Raw genomic sequence first — 24,715 nt, forward strand, 5'->3', positions numbered from 1 at the left:
CTAGCAGGTTCCACACAGCATGCAGCCTGTGACTTGGGTGGTGAATCCAGCAGTGCTCCAGCCCATTCAAAATTACCGCGGCTTGCCTCCTGTCAGATCCTTACTGAGCAGTCTGATCATCTACCACAGAGGCAGTGGAGAAGAATGCCACGCACCTTCATCATCACCACCACCTCGGTGGCCACAGCGCTATTTGATGTGTTCACTGGACCAGAGTGGTAGGGAGTCAGTCTCAGTCTCTCTCACACACACACACACACAAAAATGTGTGCTTGCAAAATTAACACATTGAAGCCTAAATTAGTAATTTTGTAATTACAAGCACAAACTGGGTAGATTATGGAAAATTAGGGATAGCTGGCTTCTCTCCAATTGCAATGTAACAAAAATTCAGGGATTCACGGTTCATTCTTATCTGTTGTATAATCCATTGTCTTCATATGATTTAACAACGCTGACAGTGTCAAGCAATCACTCTACATCACAGTATGGAAGGTCTGCGTTTACTTCAATCACTGTGAAAGCTTGTGAAACTCATGCCTGAGTCTAGTACAAATCTTCTACTGCAACAGATCATTCAAGATAACTCATTACTACTGTACAAGATTTATTCAGTGATTGCAATTTTATGATCAAGAATAAATTCCATGGCATCAGGAAAACATTTGTTGCCCATTTTTTCACTGTTAAATCTGCTAGTTATTGGGGGGAGGAAAAAGCAAAGACTGCATATTAGCTACCTCTATTCTCTTTTTAAAACATAAGACCTTTGCTGACAATGCAGATACACAGACTACAAATAGTGAATTTGAAAGCATTAGTGGCTCAGCTTCATTAAAAACTCTTACTGATCCTCTCCAGCTACACTTGAACAGAGCCAACCCAGAAGTACTATTATGTTTACTACTAGCAGCCCCCAACAGCTGGCAAAGAGCAGATGAAGGCACAGATACTGTGGGAAGTTACAGGTGAGACAGAACAAGGCTATTTAATCTGAAAGGTTATAAATGGGGAAGGGCTGGGGATAATCAGTGTCATATTTAACTATCATCACTGTTAGTTTTGCAAACAAAGTTTATTCTCTCTGGTATTATTTCTACAATTGCTTTAAAAGCCCTCTTACATTAGCGTGCAATATAGCACAATGTCTTATTCAGATAAATACTGCTTACAGCACACAAGGAAAGTGAGCTAAAGAAGCAGAAAGCTATACCTTACTGGCCCTCAAGGTGATCCAGCACTCTGTCCCTGAGCTTCTATGTTTAACAGACCAACACACACTGTATCTGGTGAGAATCTTAAATCTATAACCTTCTGCCTGGGGCATATTCCTGAATATAAAACCAAGTTCAGCTCCTATTCCAGGAATTAATGGGGTGGTATTAATTCAGAGTATTCTACAACATGCTCAGTACCTTGGAAAATGCTCTCATCGACTTCATCTTACCCAAACTTCATTATAAATTGCCCTCATCACATCACTATAAAACACTAAATACATCTTTTTAAGGAGGGGAGAATGCACACCAGAAACTTTCGGTCATAGTGCCCTCATTTCAAATCTCCTTTATATATAAACCTGTTCGTTTTTCCAGTTAATCCTAGCATCAATTATATCCAATACCGTTTATCCTCTTCTTGAGACTCACATAACTGCAACTTGCTATGGTAAGGAAAGTTTAACTCAAGAAAACCAGCTGCACTGGTGTTATTAGCCACAGCTTAAATTGTTGGTGACCCAGACACTTCACTTATCAATTTTAACTAGGGACCAGAGTCTGAAGTTAGACATTTTAAAAAAGTCAAAGGAGCAGAATTAGCAGTTGGAAGTCAGCAACTTAGAGAAACATTAGAGAACACGAGCCAATACGCTAACTCCTCAGGTTAAGGGAGACTGGTACCATCTAAAGCTTAAATTCTCAAAATAATCCAAATAAATGCAGTTTAGCAGAGTTGAAGTTGCCTGAAGCTTAGTTATGTTCCTAATGAGATATCAAAGTTGAGACAGAAAAAGAAAAGATATTTTTAAAAAGAGTCCTAGCTTCTAATTTGTTTGCAAGACTTCTAGATGAAATTACTGCCATCAAGTTTGAAACAGCTTTCCATGGAATAAATCTGCACTCAAGTATTTAAAAAGATAGGTTCATAAAGTGACTAAAAACCATATACCCCCCATAATCAAAAGCACTCTGTGGCATTGTTTAGGAAAGGCTTACATTTTCAAGCCTTTCATGACTGCATGAACACGAAGGATTTTCTCCTTAGCAATTAGAGAAAAAACTAAGTAAAATTTGATTCCACTCCACAGGAAAGACATCTTAACAAGCTGAATTCAAGACTCAAAAGTAGTTTCTGACTGGAACTACTTTGTGGCCATGCTTATAATCCCTGGAAAGAGAAGTTTATTATAAAGCTTCTAGTATTGAGAAAATTCACTGCATAAATCATTCACAATATTAGTCAATCTTTTTGGAAAGCTCCAACATTGGTTTGCCCTCCTAGATGTTTCAAGATTGTGAAACTTAGTTTGTGTCAGACTTCCAAAAGGAATTAATGGCTCATGGAACTGTACAGTCTCACTTCCAGCTAGTCACTTATGCAAAACTAGCCCAAGTAATTAGTTTCAAAGTCATTACCGTTCGATGGCCCTCTGGTGCAGCTGACAAGTGAGCTGGACATTTTAATCCCATTTCCAGTAGAGAGAGCACCATAAAAACTTCACTTTAATTGTTCTATGGTTGTGGTCATTTCAGTACACAAGAATTTAATCAGCATGAAAAGTGATCTATGAGGCAGGAGGTGGCCACCTCCCTGAAAGGGTTGAGGCTCACTGGCAAATGCCAGTCTGGGGAAGCCTTCGTTGCTTCTGCCCATGCAGCATTTATTTTCCAGCTAAATGTAGGTTTTCAGGCAGTGCTCTTCAGGTGCACACACAAGAATACGAGTTTATTTTTACTCCAATTAGTGTACATGGTGCTATGAGGACACCCGAGTCAACAGGTCCCCAGCTTTGGAAGTCTCACATTTGAAGGTTAGACTGCAACAGTACAGAAAAATGAAATATAGAAATAGAATAAATTCAAGTGGGAATGGCAAATGAGGGTGTCTACACATTCACTAACACAAATACCAAGTGTATACTCACTTTGGGTGCCTGATATCTGGAAGGGAGCGATTCAGAGAAATTTTATCGCTCACAAAGATATTAAAGCCATTTTCCCTGTATGCTTGGTCCACTTGCTCTGCATCAGTCATCGGGTAAGGTTTTCCCTGCTCTCCATTTCCTATGGATAGATACAAAATAAACTTGTATCATTATGGCGAATCACAGCCTAAGTGGCCAGAGACTGACCCAAAAGCAGTCTTTTTTCCTGTGAAAATTCTTCCTTCAACAACACAGTTTGTACACAGTCTGATATTCTGAGTTCTAAGAAATTCTCAGCACTGGGTTAACTTCATCAACTTATTTTAATGGGTACTGTATATTTTGCTAGAAAAACACCACTCAGCTATGCAAATATGAAACATTAAGCTCTTCACTCTAAAGCCAGAATTAAAGGAATAGAGACTGGCAGGACCAAAGCTGGATCCATTAGGTTTCTTTTGGTTTAAAGATGTGAGGGCATGCACATGGCATAAACATTTCTCATCTCAGCCTCCCCACTTACCCCAAAGCAGGCATTGACATTTTAAAGGGAAACCTTGGAAATTTTTTGTTAAGGTGAACAAGGCAGCCTTAACTTTATATTTCCATGTTTGTGAGCATCTTTCACCATCGTAACCCTTTTGTGTTAGAATTTAAGCATTCTGAATTGTGTGTCAGACTATGGAAACAGACCAGATTCCTCTAGAATGACAGTGCTTCTAGATTTTACAAAACAAATAGTTCTACTTTCATGGGTCTGCAATATTTGTCAGAATTGTAAAGGCATCTATAATTTTTTAAACAGCACCCACCCTCGAGGTGCCAATATGCTGCCACCATCTTCCTACTCAAGAGACTGGCAAAAATACTTCCGATTCCCTGTACAGAGGTAGCTGATGTTGAGCAGTGTTACGAGCATACGAGCATGCTGTGGCTCCACGTTTAGTCTGCTGAATAAGGGACTACACCATTTTATGATCCACATTAGATAGATTTATAAGTGATCTTACATACCTATGCGCGCCAAGTCCCTCCTCATAGCTTCTTTATCATGCCAGTCCTTTTTCCTTTGCCCATCGTCAAAGTAAACGCCTTTCCTTTGCCTCACATACAAGCCCTTTTAACAAACACAAGATTAGGGCCATTACACCTTTGAAACGCATCTACCCATCCACACCAAAGAGAAAAGCCAATCCCCCCTTTCCTTGCCCGAAGCAGAACTTGCAGAAGCGGCAGCTTTTATTTGCAGCTATGTCCAGCAGAATATTTTGCTTGCCCCAAAACACTGTTCTATAATTATCTCCAAATAGGGTTTTTTTAGTTTGTGTTATCACGTCCTGCAGTATAGGATCATACTTAAAAGTGTGCAACATCTGTTAGAAAGGACACTGCTAAAGTCCATTAAAAACTCCTTTTCTCATTAAAGTTTACTGGCCTTATTTTCTATTTTATAACGGGCGACATATTTCAGAATCATTACTAATCAGCGTATAGTAGCACCTCAGAGTTACAAACACCAGAGTTACCAACTGACCAGTCAACCACACACCTTATTTGGAACTGAAAGAACACAATCAGGTAGCAGAAGAAACCAATAAATAAATAAAATAAAAATAAAAAAGCAAATAAAGTACTGTGTTAAATGTAAACTACTAAAAAAAATAAAGGGAAAGCAGCATTTCCCCTCTGCATAGTAAAGCTTCAAGCTTGCTTTAAGTCAATGTTCAGTTGTAAACTATTGAAAGAAATGTTTTGTTCAGATTTCAGGGGTAGCTGTGTTAGTCTGCATCAGCAAAAAACAACAACGAGGAGTCCTTGTGGCACTTTAGAGACTAACACATTTATTTGGTCATAAGCTTTCGTGGGCTAGAACCCACTTCATCAGATGTATGAAGTAAAAGATACAGGAGCAGGTATAAATACATGAAAGGATGTAGGTTGCTTTACCAAGTGTTAAGTCAGTCTAACGAGATAAATCAATTAACAGCAGGATACCAAGGGAGGAGAAATAACTTTTGAAGTGGTAAGAAAGTAGCCTATTACAGACACTTGACAAGAAGGTATAAGTAACAGTAAGAAGAAATTAGTACTGGGGAAATTAATGTTTTGTAATGACCCAACCACTCACAGTCTTTATTCAGGCCTAATCTGATGGAATCTAGTTTGCAAATTAATTCCAGTTCTGCAGCTTCATGTTGGAATCTGTTTTTGACTTTTTTTGTTGAAAAATTGCCACTTTGAGGTCTGTTATTCAATGATCAGAGAGACTGAAGTGTTCTCCTACTGGTTTTTGAATGTTACGATTCCTGATGTCAGATTTGTGTCCATTTATTCTTTTGCGTAGCAACTGTTCGGTTTGGCCAATGTACATGGCAGAGGGGCATTGCTGGCACACGATGGCATATATCACATAGGTAGATGTGCATGTGAACGAGCCCCGGATGGTGTGGCTGATGTGGTTAGGTCCTATGATGATGTCCCTTGAATAGATATGTGGGCCGAGTTGGCACCGAGGTTTGTAGCAGGGTATGGTCCCTGGGTTGGCGTTTTTGTTGTGTGGTGTGTAGTTGCTGTAATGGGCCACTCTCTTATCACTTCAAAAATCATTTTGTTCAGAGTTACAACAACCTCCTTTTTCAAGGTGTTTGTAACTCTGAGGTTCTATTGTACTACCATATTGGAATAAAATTGGGACATTACCCTTAATAGCATGTTTTCACATGAAGCGTGACCCCTATTATCTATCCTTTTCACTGTAGCTTTCAAGTTTCAGGAACAATCAAGGCATTTTTCTGGGGTGGGGTGTATAAAGGGCAGGGTGATACCTGTACAAGACATAGAAATTCTGGTGTGCAAGGCCAGAGACTTAATGAATCTCACCCCAGGTTTCTCACCTGAATTTTGGGGGACTAAATAAAATCTGAAAAGTTAGAGAAAAAGTTTACCTGCTAATCATTCTCTATGACATGATAATACACCAATGTATATAAATGGGTACATTACTAATAGAAACCACACCATAGAAACAGTTGTTTAACAAACATCAAATAGCAACTATAAAATCCTGACTTTTCAAAATTCCTCTTGTACTGAATGGTGAATCCATTATATATATAGTATTATGCATTCCAGTAAAAATAAAAGGTACACTTTTCTATCCAGGAGAAATTTTTAGAGTATAGCTAGTATGTATGGTGATATATATATATATATATATATATATATATTTGTGCATACGGAGAGTAACAGGGTGAAAAGAGGTCATTTTGTTTGCATCTTTTCAATAGAAGGCAGATATGTTTCCTTTGTTAAAAAGCAGAGAAGTGACAGAGCTTACAGTCTGTAAAATAAGACGCATGAAAAAGATGCCTTTAGATTAAAATACTTGCAGCAGAAATGTAGTGAGAATATGAAGCATAAGCACTTCCAAATCATAAGCCTAGAGTTGCTCTCTCTCAAGTAATGCCCCCTCCCCTAAAGTGCAAAACCCCCTCCTATCATTCTATTACTCCATTATAAATGAGTCTGCTGGAATTTTTCCTAAATCTACTCCACGTTCCATGTCACAATAAGAAATTTACCAACACAAGCAAACACTTAGGTCCCCTTTCCACACTTCACACACAGATACAGCTTTGGAGACGTACGGAATCACAAAATAAAAGCATGGCTGGAGCTAGTGCTTTGGATGTCATAATATTAATAACATTCACAGCTTCATTACTTCCTCTATATAGCAGGTATATACAGCATTCTACTGGGGTAGTTACCAAAAGACATTCTGGACAAAAAAAAAAAATCCTTAGCCTAGCATTTTGCACAATCTGATAACAAGCCTGTTTTTATGCCTTGATTTGTCTTGGGAAAATTCTGTTCAGAACATTTCATTCTTCTCTTTTTACCCCAATAAATATTCTAACTGAATGGGCCTCAAAGTACTGTACTGTAATCTGCAACTACTGAACACGTATCCTAATACTGTGAACCTAAGCCTTACTTAGTCTAGCCATCTAATAAAATATAAAATTGACCAATCTAACATTTTTAGGACACCCAGACATGTCACTTGCAGTTTAAAATGATGTCATGAGACTAAATCCCAATTTAATCTCATTAACAGCTGCCACTTTAACACTAACCATATCTAATTGTTCCGCTGCACTAGTCTCATCTATAGTTACCCTTCTGTTTCCATGCGTTACAATACAACAATCAAGCCTTTCAATCTAGGATCACAAAATGACATACAATTAATCTTTACAGCAGCCTGGTAAGATCAGGATTGTACCTATTTTGCAGATGGGCACACCGAAGCATAGCTGAGACTTGCCCATCTCAGACAGAAAGGTCCTAGTTATGTGTTCGGACTGCTAAACCCCATTTAATCCCCTAGAATAAAAATGTTTGCAGGGTAGTATATTCAATTTTTCACCTCTTGCTGTTAGCAATTTTAGCTTTACTCTCATGGTTCATGATGTCATGGAAAGCAAGCTGATGGAGGGTCAAAGAAAAGCAACAGAGTCAAATGTCTGTGGTCTATTTAGGAGTAAAGATTAAGAGACTTAAGTATGGACAAGGATGCCGATAAGTGAGACATTCTCTGAAAATATTTATTGTGTGCAAACAGTAAGGAATTATTAGAATGGCACACAGCAGTATAACTACATCTCGGCATGTAACTAAGAAAAGTAAAAACCTTGACAAATGAGTGCTGGTTAGGCTGTTAAGGGGAAGCAGAAGAGTTATTGTTTGGGACATTTAAAATTAAACTAAACAAAATAGTAGGAAAACTTCCTGTGGAGTAAACTCTGTATTAGCAAGGAGATGCACCAGGTAAACTTTTCCATCTACTTTATGATTCCATAATTATTGCAGCCTATCTTGTCCATTTTTTTTGGATATCTTCTCACAGCCAAAGGTGATGAATCACCTTTTACTTTAAATATTGCTTATTGGAGAAAATGGCCTTTTCTCCCTCCCACCAATAAATATCCCTTTATCAGCCACTGATCTCAGTCCAAATGCAGAGATTGCTAACATTTTTGGATATACAGTAACTCCACACTTAAAGTCATCCCGGTTAACGTTGTTTTGTTGCTGATCAATTAGGGAACATGTTTGTTTAAAGTTGTGAAATGCTCCCTTATAACGCTGTTTCGCAGCCGTCTGCTTTGTCCACTTCTTGCAGAAAGAGCAGCCTGTTGGAGCTAGCTGGTGGGGGCTTGGAACCAGGGTGGACCGGCAGCCCTTCCCCATCAGCTCTTCTAAGTTCCCTGTGCTGCAGCCGCCCAGCAAGTTATCAATTGCCTGGCAGGTCAGCTGTCCCTTCTCCCATTGCCATGTGCTACTCCTGCCCTCTGCCTTGGAGCTGCTCCCACAGACTCCTGCTTGCTGTGCAGGGAGGGAAGGGGCGGGCTAATGTCATGATGTCCCCCTCCCCCCTGCTCCTGCACCCCGCTTACCCCTTCTCCATATAAAGCAGGGAGGGGACACAGAGGGAGAGAGACACAGAGAGCCTGGGGCAGCAGCTGCTGTCTCAACTTCCTGATCCACTTAAAAAGACAATGCACTTAAGAGTGGGTCAGCTTACTTAAAGGGGCAGTGTGCATCTCTCTCTCTCCCACACACAAGGTGTGTGTGTCTCTGTCTGCTATGCTGTCTCCCCTCCCTCATATTCGTGCTGTCTTGTGAGAGAGGCTACATTAACAATGTGTTAACCCGTGAGGGCTCAGCCGAGTGTTAGTTCATCATTTAGCAGCAAGGCATTCCCTGGGAAGTATCCCGCCCTCTTCCACCCTCTAACTTCACCACCTCAACCAAGCTTCACAATCATCATAGGCGTAAACAGTATTAAATTGTTTGCTTAAAACATACTGTGGGTACATCTATATAATATATAGTCTTTTTCCCCTGGAACCTAACCCCCTTATTTACATTCATTCTTATGGGGAAATTGGATTCACTTAACATCGTTTCGCTTAAAGTTGCATTTTTCAAGAACATAACTACAATGTTAAGTGAAGAGTTACTGTACATTTCATTTAATTAAAATTCTGGAAAACTCATCTTCCAGATACAGTTTGTGACACTCCTCTTCAGTTCATTTGACCCATGACTATGATAAAATTTAGTATTGGGTAATGAGCTGTAGCTCAGACATTTATGTGATAGCCTGGTCTTTCTGAATAAAGGTCAATAGCTACACTCTACATGGACAAACCCTGTGTGTTCTTTACCAACAAGTGAGGTGGTGGCAGGCCAGTGATGATGCAGGAGCAAGAAAACTTGGGGAACCGGAGTTATTTCTGGCACAGGAATCTGAATGAGTTTCAGACTGACTAAGCACACTCTGCTGTTCCGCCACAATGGGTAATACAGTTTATCTTGTCTACCATACTTACTTCCAGTTTTCCAGACAATATGCCACCAATATCAAACATCTCTCCACAGTTCTCTTCAAAGTGCACTATTACATATTACAGGTTTTTATTCTCTTGGCATACTGTTAAAAAAAGCCAGTTCTGTTCACTAGACTCTCCCTATTTATCAGGGTGTTGCCTGCTCAATCCAAGTCATGGAAATGGTTGGCAAAATAGGAAAGTTTCCTTGCCAGGTGAGGTAGTTTTCTTTTTTTTCATTTTCTTTTTAAACACTACCATACGTGTGAACTTGAGTAAGGCTCCGTGGTTGTCACAGAGGTCACTGATTCTGTGACCTTCTGTGACTTCTGCAGCAGCTCGTGCGGCTGGCCCGGGAGCCGCCTGAGCAGCTCGGGCGGCCCCAGGCCAGTCACACGGGCTGCTGCTGGGGCACTTTGCCCCCATACCCTAGCAGCAGGAGTTTGGGTGTGGGGAAGCTCAGGGATGAGGATTGGAGTGCAGGGTGGTACTTACCTGGGAGGGGCCTCCCCAGAAGGGTGACAGGAACTCCGCTCCCTCAGCTCCTAGCTCCATGTGCTGTCTCTGCAATGCCCATTGGCCGTGGTTCCCTGCCAATGGGAGCAGCAGAACTGGGGCTTGGGGCAGAGCGATGGCAGCACATGGAGCTAGGAGCTGGAGGTTGCCACTTCCCAGGAGCCAGGTAGGGAGTCTGTCCCAGCCCCGCCAACCCCTTCCCCCCCTCCCCGGCACCCCCTCCGGGCCGCGTCCCCCCTGAGCCATCGCCCACGTTTTAGTTAGGGGTATATAGTAAAAGTCATGGACAGGTTGCGGGTCGTGAATTCTTGTGTATTGCCCATGACCTGTCCATGACTGACTAAAAATACCCATGACTAAAACGTAGCTTCAGACATGAGTACTGCACTGGGTACTATAGCAATGGGCCAAGCACAAACCGCCTTGTGTCAGTAACCTCTCCGGCCTCCTGTTTATAGAAGTCTGGGCTTACAAGGCACAGCAGAGAACCATGCTACTTTACCCATTTTACTGTTTGACTTTCAGTGATGTTTCTGTAACAGGTATCCACACAGCAATCTAGAAATTGTATCTAATCTCATGTTTATAATTTAACAAACAAGGATCAGACTTCTAGACATACAACTAGGGTCCAGTCAGTTTCACACCAGCACTGCCAAAAGAGGAAGAGAGGACAGCGTGGGGATACTTGCCATCCACCCTTCTCTCCTGTCCCCCTACTTGTTTCTTCCACCTAGCATCAATGCACAGTAAAACTATGACATTAGAGAGGATTCACACAAGCAAAAAGGGCAAATGTTAACCTGCTTTGGACCCACACATCTCTTTATAAAAGCTATGGTAAATCTCAAATACAAGGCTGATATAAAATGATCATAACAGCATATGCTGCATTTTAGATCTTCTTAGTCTCAGAGATGCAGAAATTACATTACTCAATCCCAGTCAGGAGTACTCCATTACATTTCACTGAATTCAGATAAATATTTCCAAATATTTGCTTTAATTGTGCCACTTACAAGCAACCAACATTTTCACAGGTTTTGCAGGTCACCATTAAAATATTATTTTAAAAGTTTACTGAGAGTACCTAGCAAGAATGACATCAACATTAGCGACATCTATTGCTAGATGTTAAGGCCTTGTCTGCACTACAGGGGTAAGTTGATCTACGTTATGCAACTCCAGCTATGTTAATAACGTAGCTTAGGTCGACTTACTGCAGTATCTACACTGTGCTGTGTCAACAGGAGATGTTCTTCTGGCAATTTTCCTTACTCTTCTCATTCCGGTGGAGTACCGGAGTCGAAGGGAGAACAATCTGTGGTCGATTTAGCGGGTATTCACTAGACTCGCTAAATCAACCCTATGTGCATTGATCGCCACAGCGTCGATCCCTAGTAAGTGTAGACATGCCCTATGTTTGAAGGCTACTATTACTCCTTTACTAGTTGCAGTAGTCAGCCTCATTTAAGCAGTTTGCCTCAGCTTCAATGAAACTTTTCAGCATTCACAACGCTCACATACACAAGCTGAAGCTGAGTCACTAAGATCAGGGAGGGATTTTTCTTCTTCAGTGTACTGCACTGTTGTGAATTTATCAATAAATGCTGGCAAAACAGTCAAACCCCCTTTCATTATATGATCTCCCTCCTCCCCACACTACAATTCCACGATTATGAAATGTAATTAACAGTAGCAGCACATGGGGTGGGACTACAGACTACATGTCATGGATTTAAACGGCGTGGTGGTGGTGCTACCGGAGCCATTTAATAAGTGTTGCTGATGTTGAAGTTATTTTGCCAAATGTATTTTTATTCATCTTTAATTCTTTTATAAAGAGTATTTAAGCATCAAAAATCTAAGCACAACACAACTGAGGAGCAGACTGTGTAGCTTTTTAAATGGAATCCTTCAGGGATGCTGCACGGAATTTATCTTTAAGTAGTAAATTATGGATATTAAGCAGTTTGATAATCCCCATAAGCAGAAACTCTAGACTAAGTCTGAGCATGCTGCAATATCTAGACAAATCTTTGGGACTGAGTTCAGCTTTAATTTTTAAACAAATGCATTTGTGGGTATAACACAAGCAAAAAGGGCAAATTTTGTCTTGTGTTTTGTCACCAGTACTTACCATGCACTTCAATTACACATCAAAAGGCATTATCATATTTTGCCTAAGAGAATAAACATGACTATGCCTTGTTCTTGTTTAAAACATTAAATTTTAGTTTAGAAATGTGAAGGATATTCTTTGACAGCTATATTTACAGAATCTGCATATGCGGGATAGGTAGATAAGCATTTTACAGATGAGGGGTTTTGTCTATACAAACTATAGCTGCAAATTTAAGTGCTGAGCTAAGGCCTATTGAAACTGGAATTTTATGTTCTGCAAAGCAAGAAACTGAGGCAGAGCAAAATTATATATATTTTTTAAAAAGTCAGCTGTAAAGAGAAATTAAACCTTTTATAGATCTCAAAGCTGGATCATCATAATCTAGTCTAACCTCCCACGTAACCGATATAGAATTTCACCCAGTAATTCCTACAGCTAGCCCATAACTTCTGGTTATCCTAAAGCATATTTTCCTTTCCTTAAAAACAAAGTTGTTTATCACTAAGAAGTGATTATTTTTGTAGCTATGTCTTAAACTAATCTCCTTCCTCTGTTTCCATCCTTCATTTTCACTGAAAATGAATTAAAGTAGAAAGGCATATTAAGCAATACATTGAAAATGGATTTAGACAGATTGCTGTAAATAGCCCCTTCTGTTGTCTACCATGCTTTTACTTAACATTCCGCCAAAGGAATCGATTAGCATTCAAGCAGCCAAACACACAAAAATGGAATTTTAATCTTTTGTTTAATCACTATTTAGTGTGCCTGGCTCCAGCCAGAATAAACGAAGAGAGGATGGAGATGTAAGCCAACTGTTTTCTGTATGAGGAAAAAAGATTTGAAGTACATACTTTAATCAGTGATGCACAGTTTTCAAAACCTGTTCAGCAAACATTTGCTGGGACTGAAACTGGTAGAAACAAGAAAAGAGCAGCAGTATACAAAGTTCCATCAGCAGTGAGGTTATCCATTTTGTCCTCATACTCATGTGTTACAGTGCAAATACACGAGTGCCGTTGTAAGTTACAGTATGGATTTGTACTGCATAGAAGGTGCTGACCAAAGCAAAATAAGGAGAGGAAGCAATGTTCCCTTAATGTTTTTACATCCATATGCAGAATTAATTTTATGTGCACCAATATGGAAGTGATGTGTGATGAGGGTGGGGCCAAAGGGTTTGGTGTGTGGGAGGGGGCTCAGTGATGGGGCAGAAGGTTGGGCTCTGGCTGGGACCAAGGATGAGGGGCTTGGGGTGCAGGCTGCCCCAGGGCTGCAGTGGGGAGAGACGACTCCCGCCAGCCCTCTTGTGCCACCACAGCCCCAGGGTGTCTCTTCCCGGTCGCGGCAGCCCAAAGGCCAAGGGAGAGGCGCCTCTCCCCCGGCTGCATGGCCACACAGTTTAGAGAGGACGTAGGGAGGAAGGAATTCTTCTATCAAGCATTGCAAAAAAGTTGAGACTTGATGTAGAGCCATAGTGATATGTTAAGTAGGTTAAACAGGTTAATGACTGAAATAAACAGCAGTGAATAATAGTACAGGAAAGCTTTATTTAAGAGGCCCCAGTCAAGGTTGAGCTCAAACTGAACCAGTCTTGAAAAAATTGTCCAGTATTTTAAAACTTTTTACGCCATGTAGTTTAGATCCGACACTGGCTGGATTCTCTCCTGAGCTGTAGGGCAGACTCAGCCCCCGAAGGTGGAGAGGGAAGAGGACTTCAACTTTTTAAGATCTTGCAGACTAAAATGGAAGATCAAGAGAGTGGGGCTAACAGGGTCTGTCTAAAAAGAGATTATTTTGGATGAGTTTGTTCACTCTAAGGTTATGTCTACACATCATCTTATATTGGCATAATTTATTAAAAAACCATCCCCGTGAGCCCGTAAGTTACACCGATGTAAGCGCTTGCGTGCACAGCACTATGTTGGTGGAAGAGCTTCTCTTAGCAACACAGCGTCTGCTATTTGCGGAGGTGATTCTACTATGCCATTGGGTGAGCTGTCCCCTGTTCGCATAGAACGGCTTCACCAAACTTGCTACAGCTGCACTGCCACAGTGCTGTAGGTACAGACGTGGCTTAAGTGCAGCAATTTAATTATATCAAGCTGAAATGCATCCACATTTCTGTGTCAGGCTGGGTTATGGTACTTTCCTTGTTAATCATTGCATCCACAGAGCTCTGCCCTTGCTCAAATGAACAGCTACGCATCCTGAGCAGATAGCCCATGGTGCAATCTTCCACTGCTCAGATCTATGCTTTGGTTAGCCTTGCGGTGCATTGTGGGATACCTGCCTACCGGAATTCTGGGATTGGGAGAGTGAGGAATTAAAACTCAGTTCTTCTCCTTGCATCCATTTATTTTGCCACTGCCATTTTTGAACCCTTGCCAGGCAGCATGGAAGACACTGCTGAGTGCTGTGATTATGACAGTCATTAATATGAATAGGATTTTACAGATGCATTGGCACTCGTACAGACAAATGGATTTGGTTGTATGACTTTGAATGCCACAGTGATATGACTACAAGGAGGAGCAGCAGCATGAAACAGAGTAATTACATCTGCAGACCATGTACCTGTAGCACCTGTACTGGTGGAAAGCCACTTCTGGGCTCAATCAACTAGCAGTCACTTGGGGGGAAAGCGGGAAGAGAACAGAACAGTGATACAGAACTGGAATGGCCAGCAGTGGCAGCAGAATTTCAGCATGACAAAGGTCATTTTCTTAGAAATCTGAGCAGAGCATCCTGGAGCTACAGTGGCAGAATACCAACACGAGAATTCCCCCTAGCACGCTGAAGAGCGTTGCTATCATCATCTGGAAGCTCATCACCCCTAACTGCTACTTGGCAATAGCAAACTAATTTTGTATTGGTAGATCAAACATCAGTGGCCTTCTGAATGTTATTGAGAGCCAGAGAGCCTGCTTCTGAAGAATATCTGAAGTGGTCAGAGGAACAGAGGCAGGGACACATTGTGCTTCCACTTTGGAGATGGGGTAGTTATAGGTAATGAACGTACCGTAATCAGAAAATGACTGAAACGTGTACTGATTTTACTAAGAATAGATTTTACCGAGAGGGGTGGGAGGTGGGAAGAGGGAGGTTATGTAATGGCTGGGTTCAGCTGTACCTCAATGAAATTATGCAGCTCAGTTACTCCAAAATAGCTTTCTTTGAGAGGGGAACAAACCTTGTGGATAGGAAGGAAGGGCAGATGTGGTATGTCTTGAGTTTAGTAAGGTTTTCAATACTGTCACACATGAGCTTCTCAGGAGCTACTATAAGTGGGTGCACAACTGGTTGGAAAACTGTTCCCAGAGAGTAGTTATCAGTGGTACATAGTCAAGGTGGAAGGGCATAACGAGTGGAGTCCCACAAGGATTAGTTCTGGGTCCAGTTCTGTTCAATATCTTCATCAGTGATTTGATAATGAGAGAGAGTGTACACTTATAGTTTGTGGATGATACCAAGCTGGGTGGGGTTACATGTGCTTTGGAGGATAGGATTAAAATTCAAAATGACCTGGAGAAACTGGAGAAATGGTTGAAGTAAATAGGATGAAATTCAATGAGGACAAATGCCAAGTGCTCCACTTAGGAAGGAACAATCAATTGCACACATAAAAAATGGGAAATGACTGTCTAGGAAGGAGCACTGCAGAAAGGGATCTGGGAGTCATAGTGGATAACAAGCTAAATATGAATCAACGGTGTAACACTTTTGCAAAAAAAGCAAACATCACTCAGGGATACATTAGCAGGAGTGTTATAAGCAAGACAAGAAGTAATTCTTCTGCTTTATTCTGCGCTGATTAGGCCTCAACTGGAGTATTGTGTCCGGTTCCAGGCACCACATTTCAGGAAAGATGTGGACAAACTGGAGAAAGTCCAAAGAAGAGCAATAAAAATGATTAGAGGTCTAGAAAACATGACCTATGAGGGAAGACTGAAAAAATTGGGTTTGTTTAGTCTGGAGAAGAGAAGACTGAAAGGGGACATAACAGTTTCCAAGTACATAAAAGGTTGTTACAAGGAGGAGGGAGAAAAATTGTTCTCCTTAACCTCTGAGGATAGAACAAAAAGCAATGGGCTTAAATTGCAGCAAGGGTTGGACATTAGGAAAAACTTTCTGTCATGGTGGTTGAGCACTGGAATAAATTGCCCATGGAGGCTGTGGACTCTCCATCATTGGAGATTTTTAAGAGCAGATTAGACAAACACCTGTCAGGAATGGTCTCTAGAGCAGTGGTTCCCAAACTTGTTCTGCCACACGTGCAGGGAAAGCCCCTGGAGGGCCGGGCCAGTTTGTTTACCTGCCGCGTCCGCAGGTTCGGCCGATCACTGCTCCCAGTGGCTGCGGTTTGCTGCTCAAGGCCAATGGGAGCTGCTGGAAGCGGCGTGGGCCGAGGGACGTACTGGCCACTGCTTCTATTTCTTGGACCTTGCCTTCTCCAACAGGAGCAAAGCAACATGCATTTTTTTAAAATTCCAAAACAAGACCACTCCACTGCACACTTCTCCCCCAGGGGAGAGAAATGAGAGAACAAACCTGTGACAAATGTTAGTCACATTACTTAATGCACTATTGGAAGGAATTCAGATAGTATGGTGATTACAGTGGTGAGAGAACCTTTACAGAATAGAAAGCTCATTCTGAATGGCAATGTAGAAGTTTTTTTCTTTTTCTTTTTTTTTCTTTTTGCTGTTTATTCTGAAAATGTTTGAAAGGCTTTGTATGATCCCCGGAAACTGTTAAATGAGTTGCATGCTTTCACATATAACTTCCAAATAAATAACTTTTTGTAGCATTTTGTCTGCTGACCCAACGTTTAGTTTCTTTCCAGAGCTGCAAATTAAAACATAGTTATGAAATCCTCAAAAGGTGTTGAGTTTTCCACCGAATTTACTAATATGCTGAAAAAACTATTTAAAAATAGGACATGCCTTATACCCACAGAAACAAGTGTTCACTTTCTTGCAAATTGCTTCACAAACCATATTTGAATCACCTAAATGGCAGTCACCAATCAGAAGCCCATGTATCTGTGCTCCACTTATCTGCAATTAAGAGCACATGATATGGAATATTTTCTTTGTAGCAATCCTTTATAGAAGCAGAATATAGCACATCATGATGTTTGGAAAATTTATAAATTGAGCCATGGGATTAATCAAATGTTTCTGCATATAAAGAATAATCTGCACTAAGAATTAATATTAAAAGAATTCACAAGATTTATATTTCTGTAGTCAGTTTGGTTTGTATGAATTTCCCATATTCAAATTATGAAACTCCTGAACAGATTATAGGAACGTTGAGCCAACTGAGCAATGTGACCAGCTAAAAACAGTGCTTCCACATATTCCAAAGACTAGCGGAGTATCATATCTATAGACATTTTATTAAGGCTGAATGATAACTTTCTTTTGTTTTCTAAAATGACAAGTTTGTAGGAGTGAAATATTTATTCAGCATATCCAGACATAACCATATCACAATTGAACTCAGCACTGTGAATAGTTGAATTCAGCAAATCAGTATATATTACTATAAATTTAACAGTTAAATTAAAGAAACAGCCTAATGTTTCCAACAGTATCTAAACAAGCAGGACTAGTGGAATTTAGCAAATTCTATGGAAAGTTTGCCCCAAATTCCATAGAGAAGCAAGTAACTTTTTTGATCTCAAGATGCAGGAAGAAGAGAAAACTTATTTAAGGGGACTTGGGACAAGAGTACAGTTAAGTGCCACTGCAAAGCTGGTCAAGCATTGTGTCCCCCGGGAAATCTGGTATGACCCTGGGAAGCAGGATTGTAGTAATATTCCAAGAGCCAGTGAGCCTAGCAGGGAAGAAGAGCCATCTGCTACTGAACCAGATGGGGAGAAGAATGGTGCATCTACATTTTAGTCTTTTTTACAGAAAAAAAGAATACTGCTGTAAGTCTTATGGAATGTTATAAGCACTGGGTGTGCATACTGCACTGCTGGGCTACCAGTATTTTGTGATCATAAGAACATTTGTGATTAGGATGGGAGTTAGAGCATTTGCATCACAAGCTAAATAAATCCCACCCCCCAACCCCCAGGATGCTTGAACACGAAGGTTTGGTCAAAGATTACTTATCTTTCACAATGGTAATCAATATGGTGGTAGGATTGCGTCAGAAGTCAATACGCTACAAACTGTCAGCCTGATGTGCATAACCGCTATAAAAAATGCTCAACCAGACATTGGTAGGAGAAAGAATGGGGAAACACAACCATGTTCAGCAAAAATACAGCCAGCTCTGGCCTGAAAAGGTTGTAAGGTTCTAAGGAGACCCTTCCAAAATCTGATAGTCAATGGATGTGTAAATATGGAGTGTCCTTCTGTGGGGGCAGGTGAGGGGGGCATTGATAGCCGCTAGGTGGATCTTAATGGAATTGAGAGAGAGTCCCCACATCTTCAAGAACAGAAGGTATTCCAAAAGAAGTGGAATGTGCACATCCTCAGGGGCAAATCTTGTGTAGGATTTGTGGCAGGAGCAGTAGAGGGGGAAAAGGCATAACTGATCTGGTCCAGCCAGCAGAGGACAAAGGCATCGCCGTGGGAATGGGTGCCGAGCCTCCCCCAACCCCTAACAGCAGTTCATGGTGCACCTGCTGTTGGTGTGGAAGGCAGAGAGGCCCCTGATTGGAATCCCCCACAGACTGAAAATGCTGTTGGCTTCGGTGTTGTAAAACTCCCATTCGTGATTGGCCACAAATTTTCTTCTGAGAGAGTCTGCAATCACTTTCTGAGTCCCTGGAAGATAAGCCATTGACAACCGGATGTTACGAGCAATGCACCAGTCCCACAGAAGAACCACTTCCACACAGAGCACAGTCGACCTCGTTTCCTCCCCCACTCTGTTTGTTCATATAATAAACGGTAATCCTGTTGTTGGACATGAGAGCGAATGGATGGAAGAAATGCGCAACACGTTCTCCATGCCGCCTGAAGCTCCAGGATGTTGATGTGCATTCTGGATTCCCAAGAGGTCCCAGTCCTTTGTATCATGCGCTCACCCATGTGGGCATCCTATCTGGCGAGTGATGTGTCCGTGATGACCATCATGTCTGGGGAGGATGGGAGAAAGCATCCCAGTGCACACCTGCCTTGGGTCCATCCGCCACTGGAGGGAAGAGAGCACCTTGGGGGAAATTGATGGCAAAAAGTCCATGATATGTTGCATGGGTGAAGAGATTCTCTGGAGCCACAGCTGAAGACAGTGAAGTCTGAGGCAAGCAAAGGTGGTGACGTACGTGTAGGTTGCCATGTGGCCAAGGAGGGATAGGCAAGTCTGGAGTGGAACAGAAGGACTGTTTACTACTTAGATGACGAGTTCCTACAGGGCCTGAAACCTATCCCTCGGTAAACAGGCTTATGCTGAAACCGCATCAATGGAGGCCCCTATGATATCCAAGGACTGTATGGGAACCAAAGACAATTTTTAGACATTTACGCTTAACCCTTAGGGAGGAAAGGAGTTGGAATAACATGGAAGTCAAGGCTTGAGCCTCATCCCTGGATTGCGCTGCTTGCCACCAGTCTTCGAGAAGGGAATAAGGACCGCATGATGCCGGAGGTGGACAGAGAAAATAGGTGAAGACCCATGGAGCAGTGGTGAGTCTGAAGTGGAGGACCCTGTATTGGAAGTGCATTTTCGTAATTCTGAATAGTCTGAAGCCATTTTCAGCATAAACTAAGCTGCCAGGCTTCTAAACTATGTTCGACGGGGACAGGTGAGCAAAGCCCACAGGTAAGTGGGGAACAAGACCTGGGAGATGGGTTGGAAACAGGAGGGAGCACGGGCTATAATGGCAGAGAGGAAGGAGGGTCAGGGCAAAGCTGGGAGGCAAGATCAAACCAGTATCTTAGATGCCTATATACAAATGCAAGAAGTATGGGTAATAAGCAGGAAGAACTGGAAGTGCTAATAAATAAATACAACTATGACATTATTGGCATTACTGAAACTTGGTGGGATAATACACACGACTGGAATGTTGGTGTGGATGGGTATAGTTTGCTCAGGAAGGATAAGGATAAACAGGGGAAAAAGGGAGGAGGTGTTGCCTTATATATTAAAAATGTACACACTTGGACTGAGGTGGAAATGGACATAGGAGACGGAAGTGTGGAGAGTCTCTGGGTTAGGCTAAAAGGGGTAAAAAACACGGGTGATGTCGTGCTGGGAGTCTACTACAGGCCACCTAATCAGGTGGAAGAGGCTTTTTTCAAACAACTAACAAAATCATCCAAAGCCCAAGATTTGGTGGTGATGGGGGACTTCAACTATCCAGATATATGTTGGGAAAATAACACCGCAGGGCACAGACTATCTAATAAGTTCCTGGACTGCATTGCAGACAACTTTTTATTTCAGAAAGTTGAAAAAGCTACTAGGGGGGAAGCTGTTCTAGACTTGATTTTAACAAATAGGGAGGAACTTGTTGAGAATTTGAAAGTAGAAGGAAGCTTGGGTGAAAGTGATCATGAAATCATAGAATTTGCAATTCTAAGGAAGGGTACAAGGGAGTGCAGCAGAATAGAGACAATGGATTTCAGGAAGGCGGATTTTGGTAAGCTCAGAGAGCTGATAGGTAAGGTCCCATGGGAATTAAGACTGAGGGGAAAAACAACTGAGGAAAGTTGGCAGTTTTTCAAAGGGACACTATTAAGGGCCCAAAAGCAAGTTATTCCAATGGTTAGGAAAGATAGAAAATGTGGCAAAAGACCACCTTGGCTTAACCACGAGATCTTGCGTGACCTACAAAATAAAAAGGCGTCATATAAAAAATGGAAACTAGGTCAGATTACAAAGGATGAATATAGGCAAATAACACAGGAATGCAGAGGCAAGATTAGAAAAGCAAAGGCACAAAATGAACTCAAACTAGCTATGGGAATAAAGGGAAACAAGAAGACTTTTTATCAATACATTAGAAGCAAGAGGAAGACCAAGGACAGGGTAGGCCCACTGCTCAATGAGGAGGGGGAAACAGTAACGGGAGACTTGGAAATGGCAGAGATGCTTAATGACTTCTTTGTTTCAGTCTTCACTGAGAAGTCTGAAGGAATGTCTAGTATAGTGAATGCTTACGGGAAGAGGGTAGGTTTAGAAGAGAAAATAAAAAAAGAGCAAGTAAAAAATCAGTTAGAAAAGTTAGATGACTGCAAGTCACCAGGGCCTGATGAAATGCATCCTGGAATACTCAAGGAGTTAATAGAAGAGGTATCTGAGCCTCTAGCTATTATCTTTGGGAAATCATGGGAGACGGGGGAGATTCCAGAAGACTGGAAGGGGGCAAATATAGTGCCCATCTATAAAAAGGGAAATAAAAACAACCCAGGAAACTACAGACCAGTTAGTTTAACTTCTGTGCCAGGGAAGATAATGGAGCAGGTAATTAAAGAAATCATCTGCAAACACTTGGAAGGTAGTAAGGTGATAGGGAATAGCCAGCATGGATTTGTAAAGAACAAATCGTGTCAAACTAATCTGATAGCGTTCTTTGATAGGATAACAAGCCTTGTGGATAAGGGAGAAGCGGTGGATGTGATATACCTAGACTTTAGTAAGGCATTTGATACAGTCTCGCATGATATTCTTATAGATCAACTAGGAAAGTACAATTTAGATGGGGCTACTATAAGGTGGGTGCATAACTGGCTGGATAACCGTACTCAGAGAGTAGTTGTTAATGGCTCCCAATCCTGCTGGAAAGGTATAACAAGTGGGGTTCCGCAGGGGTCTGTTTTGGGACCGGTTCTGTTCAATATCTTCATCAACGATTTAGATGTTGGCATAGAAAGTACACTTATTAAGTTTGCGGACGATACCAAACTGGGAGGGATTGCAACTGCTTTGGAGGACAGGGTCAAAATTCAAAATGATCTGGACAAATTGGAGAAATGGTCTGAGGTAAACAGGATGAAGTTCAATAAAGATAAATGCAAAGTGCTCCACCTAGGAAGGAACAATCAGTTTCACACATACAGAATGGGAAGAGACTGTCTAGGAAGGAGTATGGCAGAAAGAGATCTAGGGGTCATAGTAGACCACAAGCTTAATATGAGGCAACAGTGTGATACTGTTGCAAAAAAAGCAAACGTGATTCTGGGATGCATTAACAGGTGTGTTGTAAACAAGACACGAGAAGTCATTCTTCCGCTTTACTCTGCGCTGGTTAGGCCTCAACTGGAGTATTGTGTCCAGTTCTGGGCACCGCATTTCAAGAAAGATGTGGAGAAACTGGAGAGGGTCCAGAGAAGAGCAACGAGAATGATTAAAGGTCTTGAGAACATGACCTATGAAGGAAGGCTGAAGGAATTGGGTTTGTTTAGTTTGGAAAAGAGAAGACTGAGAGGGGACATGATAGCAGTTTTCAGGTATCTAAAAGGGTGTCATCAGGAGGAGGGAGAAAACTTGTTCACCTTAGCCTCCAATGACAGAACAAGAAGCAATGGGTTTAAACTGCAGCAAGGGAGATTTAGGTTGGACATTAGGAAAAAGTTCCTGTCAGGGTAGTTAAACACTGAAATAAATTGCCTAGGGAAGTTGTGGAATCTCCATCTCTGGAGATATTTAAGAGTAGGTTAGATAAATGTCTATTAGGGATGGTCTAGACAGTATTTGGTCCTGCCATGAGGGCAGGGGACTTGGCTCAATGACCTCTCGAGGTCCCTTCCAGTCCTAGAGTCTATGAGTCTATAACCACCAGGACTGATGGTGTACTAACATGCTGCTTTGCACTGCCGAACTAGCTAGCCTGAATTGTCACTCTGACTAAACTGGAAAGTTATTTTAGTAGTTCAAGTAACAAAAAGAATTGTATACGTTCTCTGTTTTACCCTTCATTCTCCCTCCCAATATCACCTTAGTCTCAGTAAAGCTACTCGCCCTTCTAATTTTGGACTATTCCTAGTCTGGCAGACAATGCCTGTAATTCTCATCACTGTGGCCCTGACTCAGCAAAGCACTTAAGCACCTGAGTAAATCCACTGAAATCAAAGCATGTACATCAATGAAACCTGGGACTATATTTCTAAATCTGCTTAAGCAGCTTGGCTTCTGTTGTTTATTTTCTTGTTTGTGCTCCTGGCTCCAGTGTCATCACATGATTACCGGGGGTGAATTCCTGCTTCAGAATATCTGGAGCACAAACATCATCCAACAATGTTTTTTGTTTTCAGCAATGGAATAATAAGGTTTTGCTTTTAAATATTTAAGAATGTAACAAAATTCTACATCAGTCGTTACGGGCTTCACTACTTGACAATGCTAATTTTTGCAGTGAATGTGACAATCTAAAGAAGTATGTTAAATATTCCTTCTCCCCCACAAAAGAGAGATCTAACTGCTCCTCAAACTAATACACAGTACTCAGTGATTACAAGTGTGTAGATCTGTGCAAGATTTTATCATATTCTACTCAGAGGCAGACTTCCTGCTGTTGCCTAGGTTACCTGAATATGTAGCTTATTACATTGTCTACATTTCCCCTATCATTTTTTAATTCAGCAGATATACTCATATTTTGTTTCGTCTTTCCAAATGCTACTCTGATGGAGTTTAGCGAATGAAATTGGTGCACTCTGCAGTGACAATAAGTTTTTCTGCATATTACAGTATTGTGAGGAAATTGGAAAAGGAAATGCTTGATATCTAGAGAGGCTGAAATATATTTACCAGGTTCTGAAAGGCTTCTTGCAAACAGTTTCATCTGTCATGAAATTTCAGCCATCACTCAAAACCAAAATGTACTGTTTATCCCAAGCATAAGAAGTTGTATTATGCTATGCAAAAAAAGTAGTCAGACCGAAGGAGGTTGAATGGGTGAAAAAAACGAATTCAGCTTTCATGCATTTGAACTGTTCTGGGAGGTGGAGGTATGTGAAACTGCACTACAAGACCACCCACATTCAGGGGCGGCTTTAGCTTTTTTGCCACTCCAAGCATGGCAGGCAGGCTGCCTTCAGAGGTGCGCTTTCAGGAGGTCCCCAGTCCTGCGGCTTCGGCATACTCACCGCCAAATTGCCGCTGAATCCGCGGACCTCCCACAGGCAAGCCGCCGAAGGCAGCCTCACTGCCGCCCTCATGGGGAACGGCAGGGCACCCCCTGCGGCTTGCCGCCCCAGGAGCTTGGAGCTCTGGTGCCTGGAGCTGCCATTGCCCACATTCTATTAAAACAGAATTGTAGAACACTAAGATTGCAAGAAGAAGAGGAGTACTTGTGGCACCTTAGAGACTAACAAATTTATTTGGGCCCACAAAAGCTTATGCTCAAATAAATTTATTAGTCTCTAAGGTGCCACAAGTACTCCTGTTCTTTTTGCGGATACAGACCAATACGGCTGCTACTGAAACCTAAGATCACAAGGTTAACCACTCAAAAAGAATTAGGAAATGGCTGAGTTAAGAGCTACCTTCATTCATTCACTTTTAAAAACTGATAAGATGCTCCATATGAGAATCTCTGGATGCCCCTGACAGCCAATATAC

General features: G+C 41.6%; 1 protein-coding gene across 3 annotated transcripts in view; it reads right to left on the reverse strand.

Annotated features, from left to right (window-relative positions):
* GALNT10 (polypeptide N-acetylgalactosaminyltransferase 10) overlaps positions 1–24,715 on the reverse strand; it is a 124,454-nt gene that overhangs the window by 63,758 nt on the left and 35,981 nt on the right. For all 3 annotated transcript variants that reach the window (XM_050961304.1, XM_050961305.1, XM_050961306.1), the window contains 2 exons: positions 4,160–4,262; positions 3,146–3,284 (listed from right to left, as the gene is read on the reverse strand). In XM_050961304.1, coding sequence (XP_050817261.1) covers positions 3,146–3,284; positions 4,160–4,262 — 242 coding nt within the window. The remainder of the gene's footprint in view (positions 1–3,145; positions 3,285–4,159; positions 4,263–24,715) is intronic.

Source organism: Gopherus flavomarginatus, chromosome 7, assembly GCF_025201925.1.
Source record: "Gopherus flavomarginatus isolate rGopFla2 chromosome 7, rGopFla2.mat.asm, whole genome shotgun sequence".
Lineage (NCBI taxonomy): Eukaryota > Metazoa > Chordata > Testudines > Testudinidae > Gopherus > Gopherus flavomarginatus.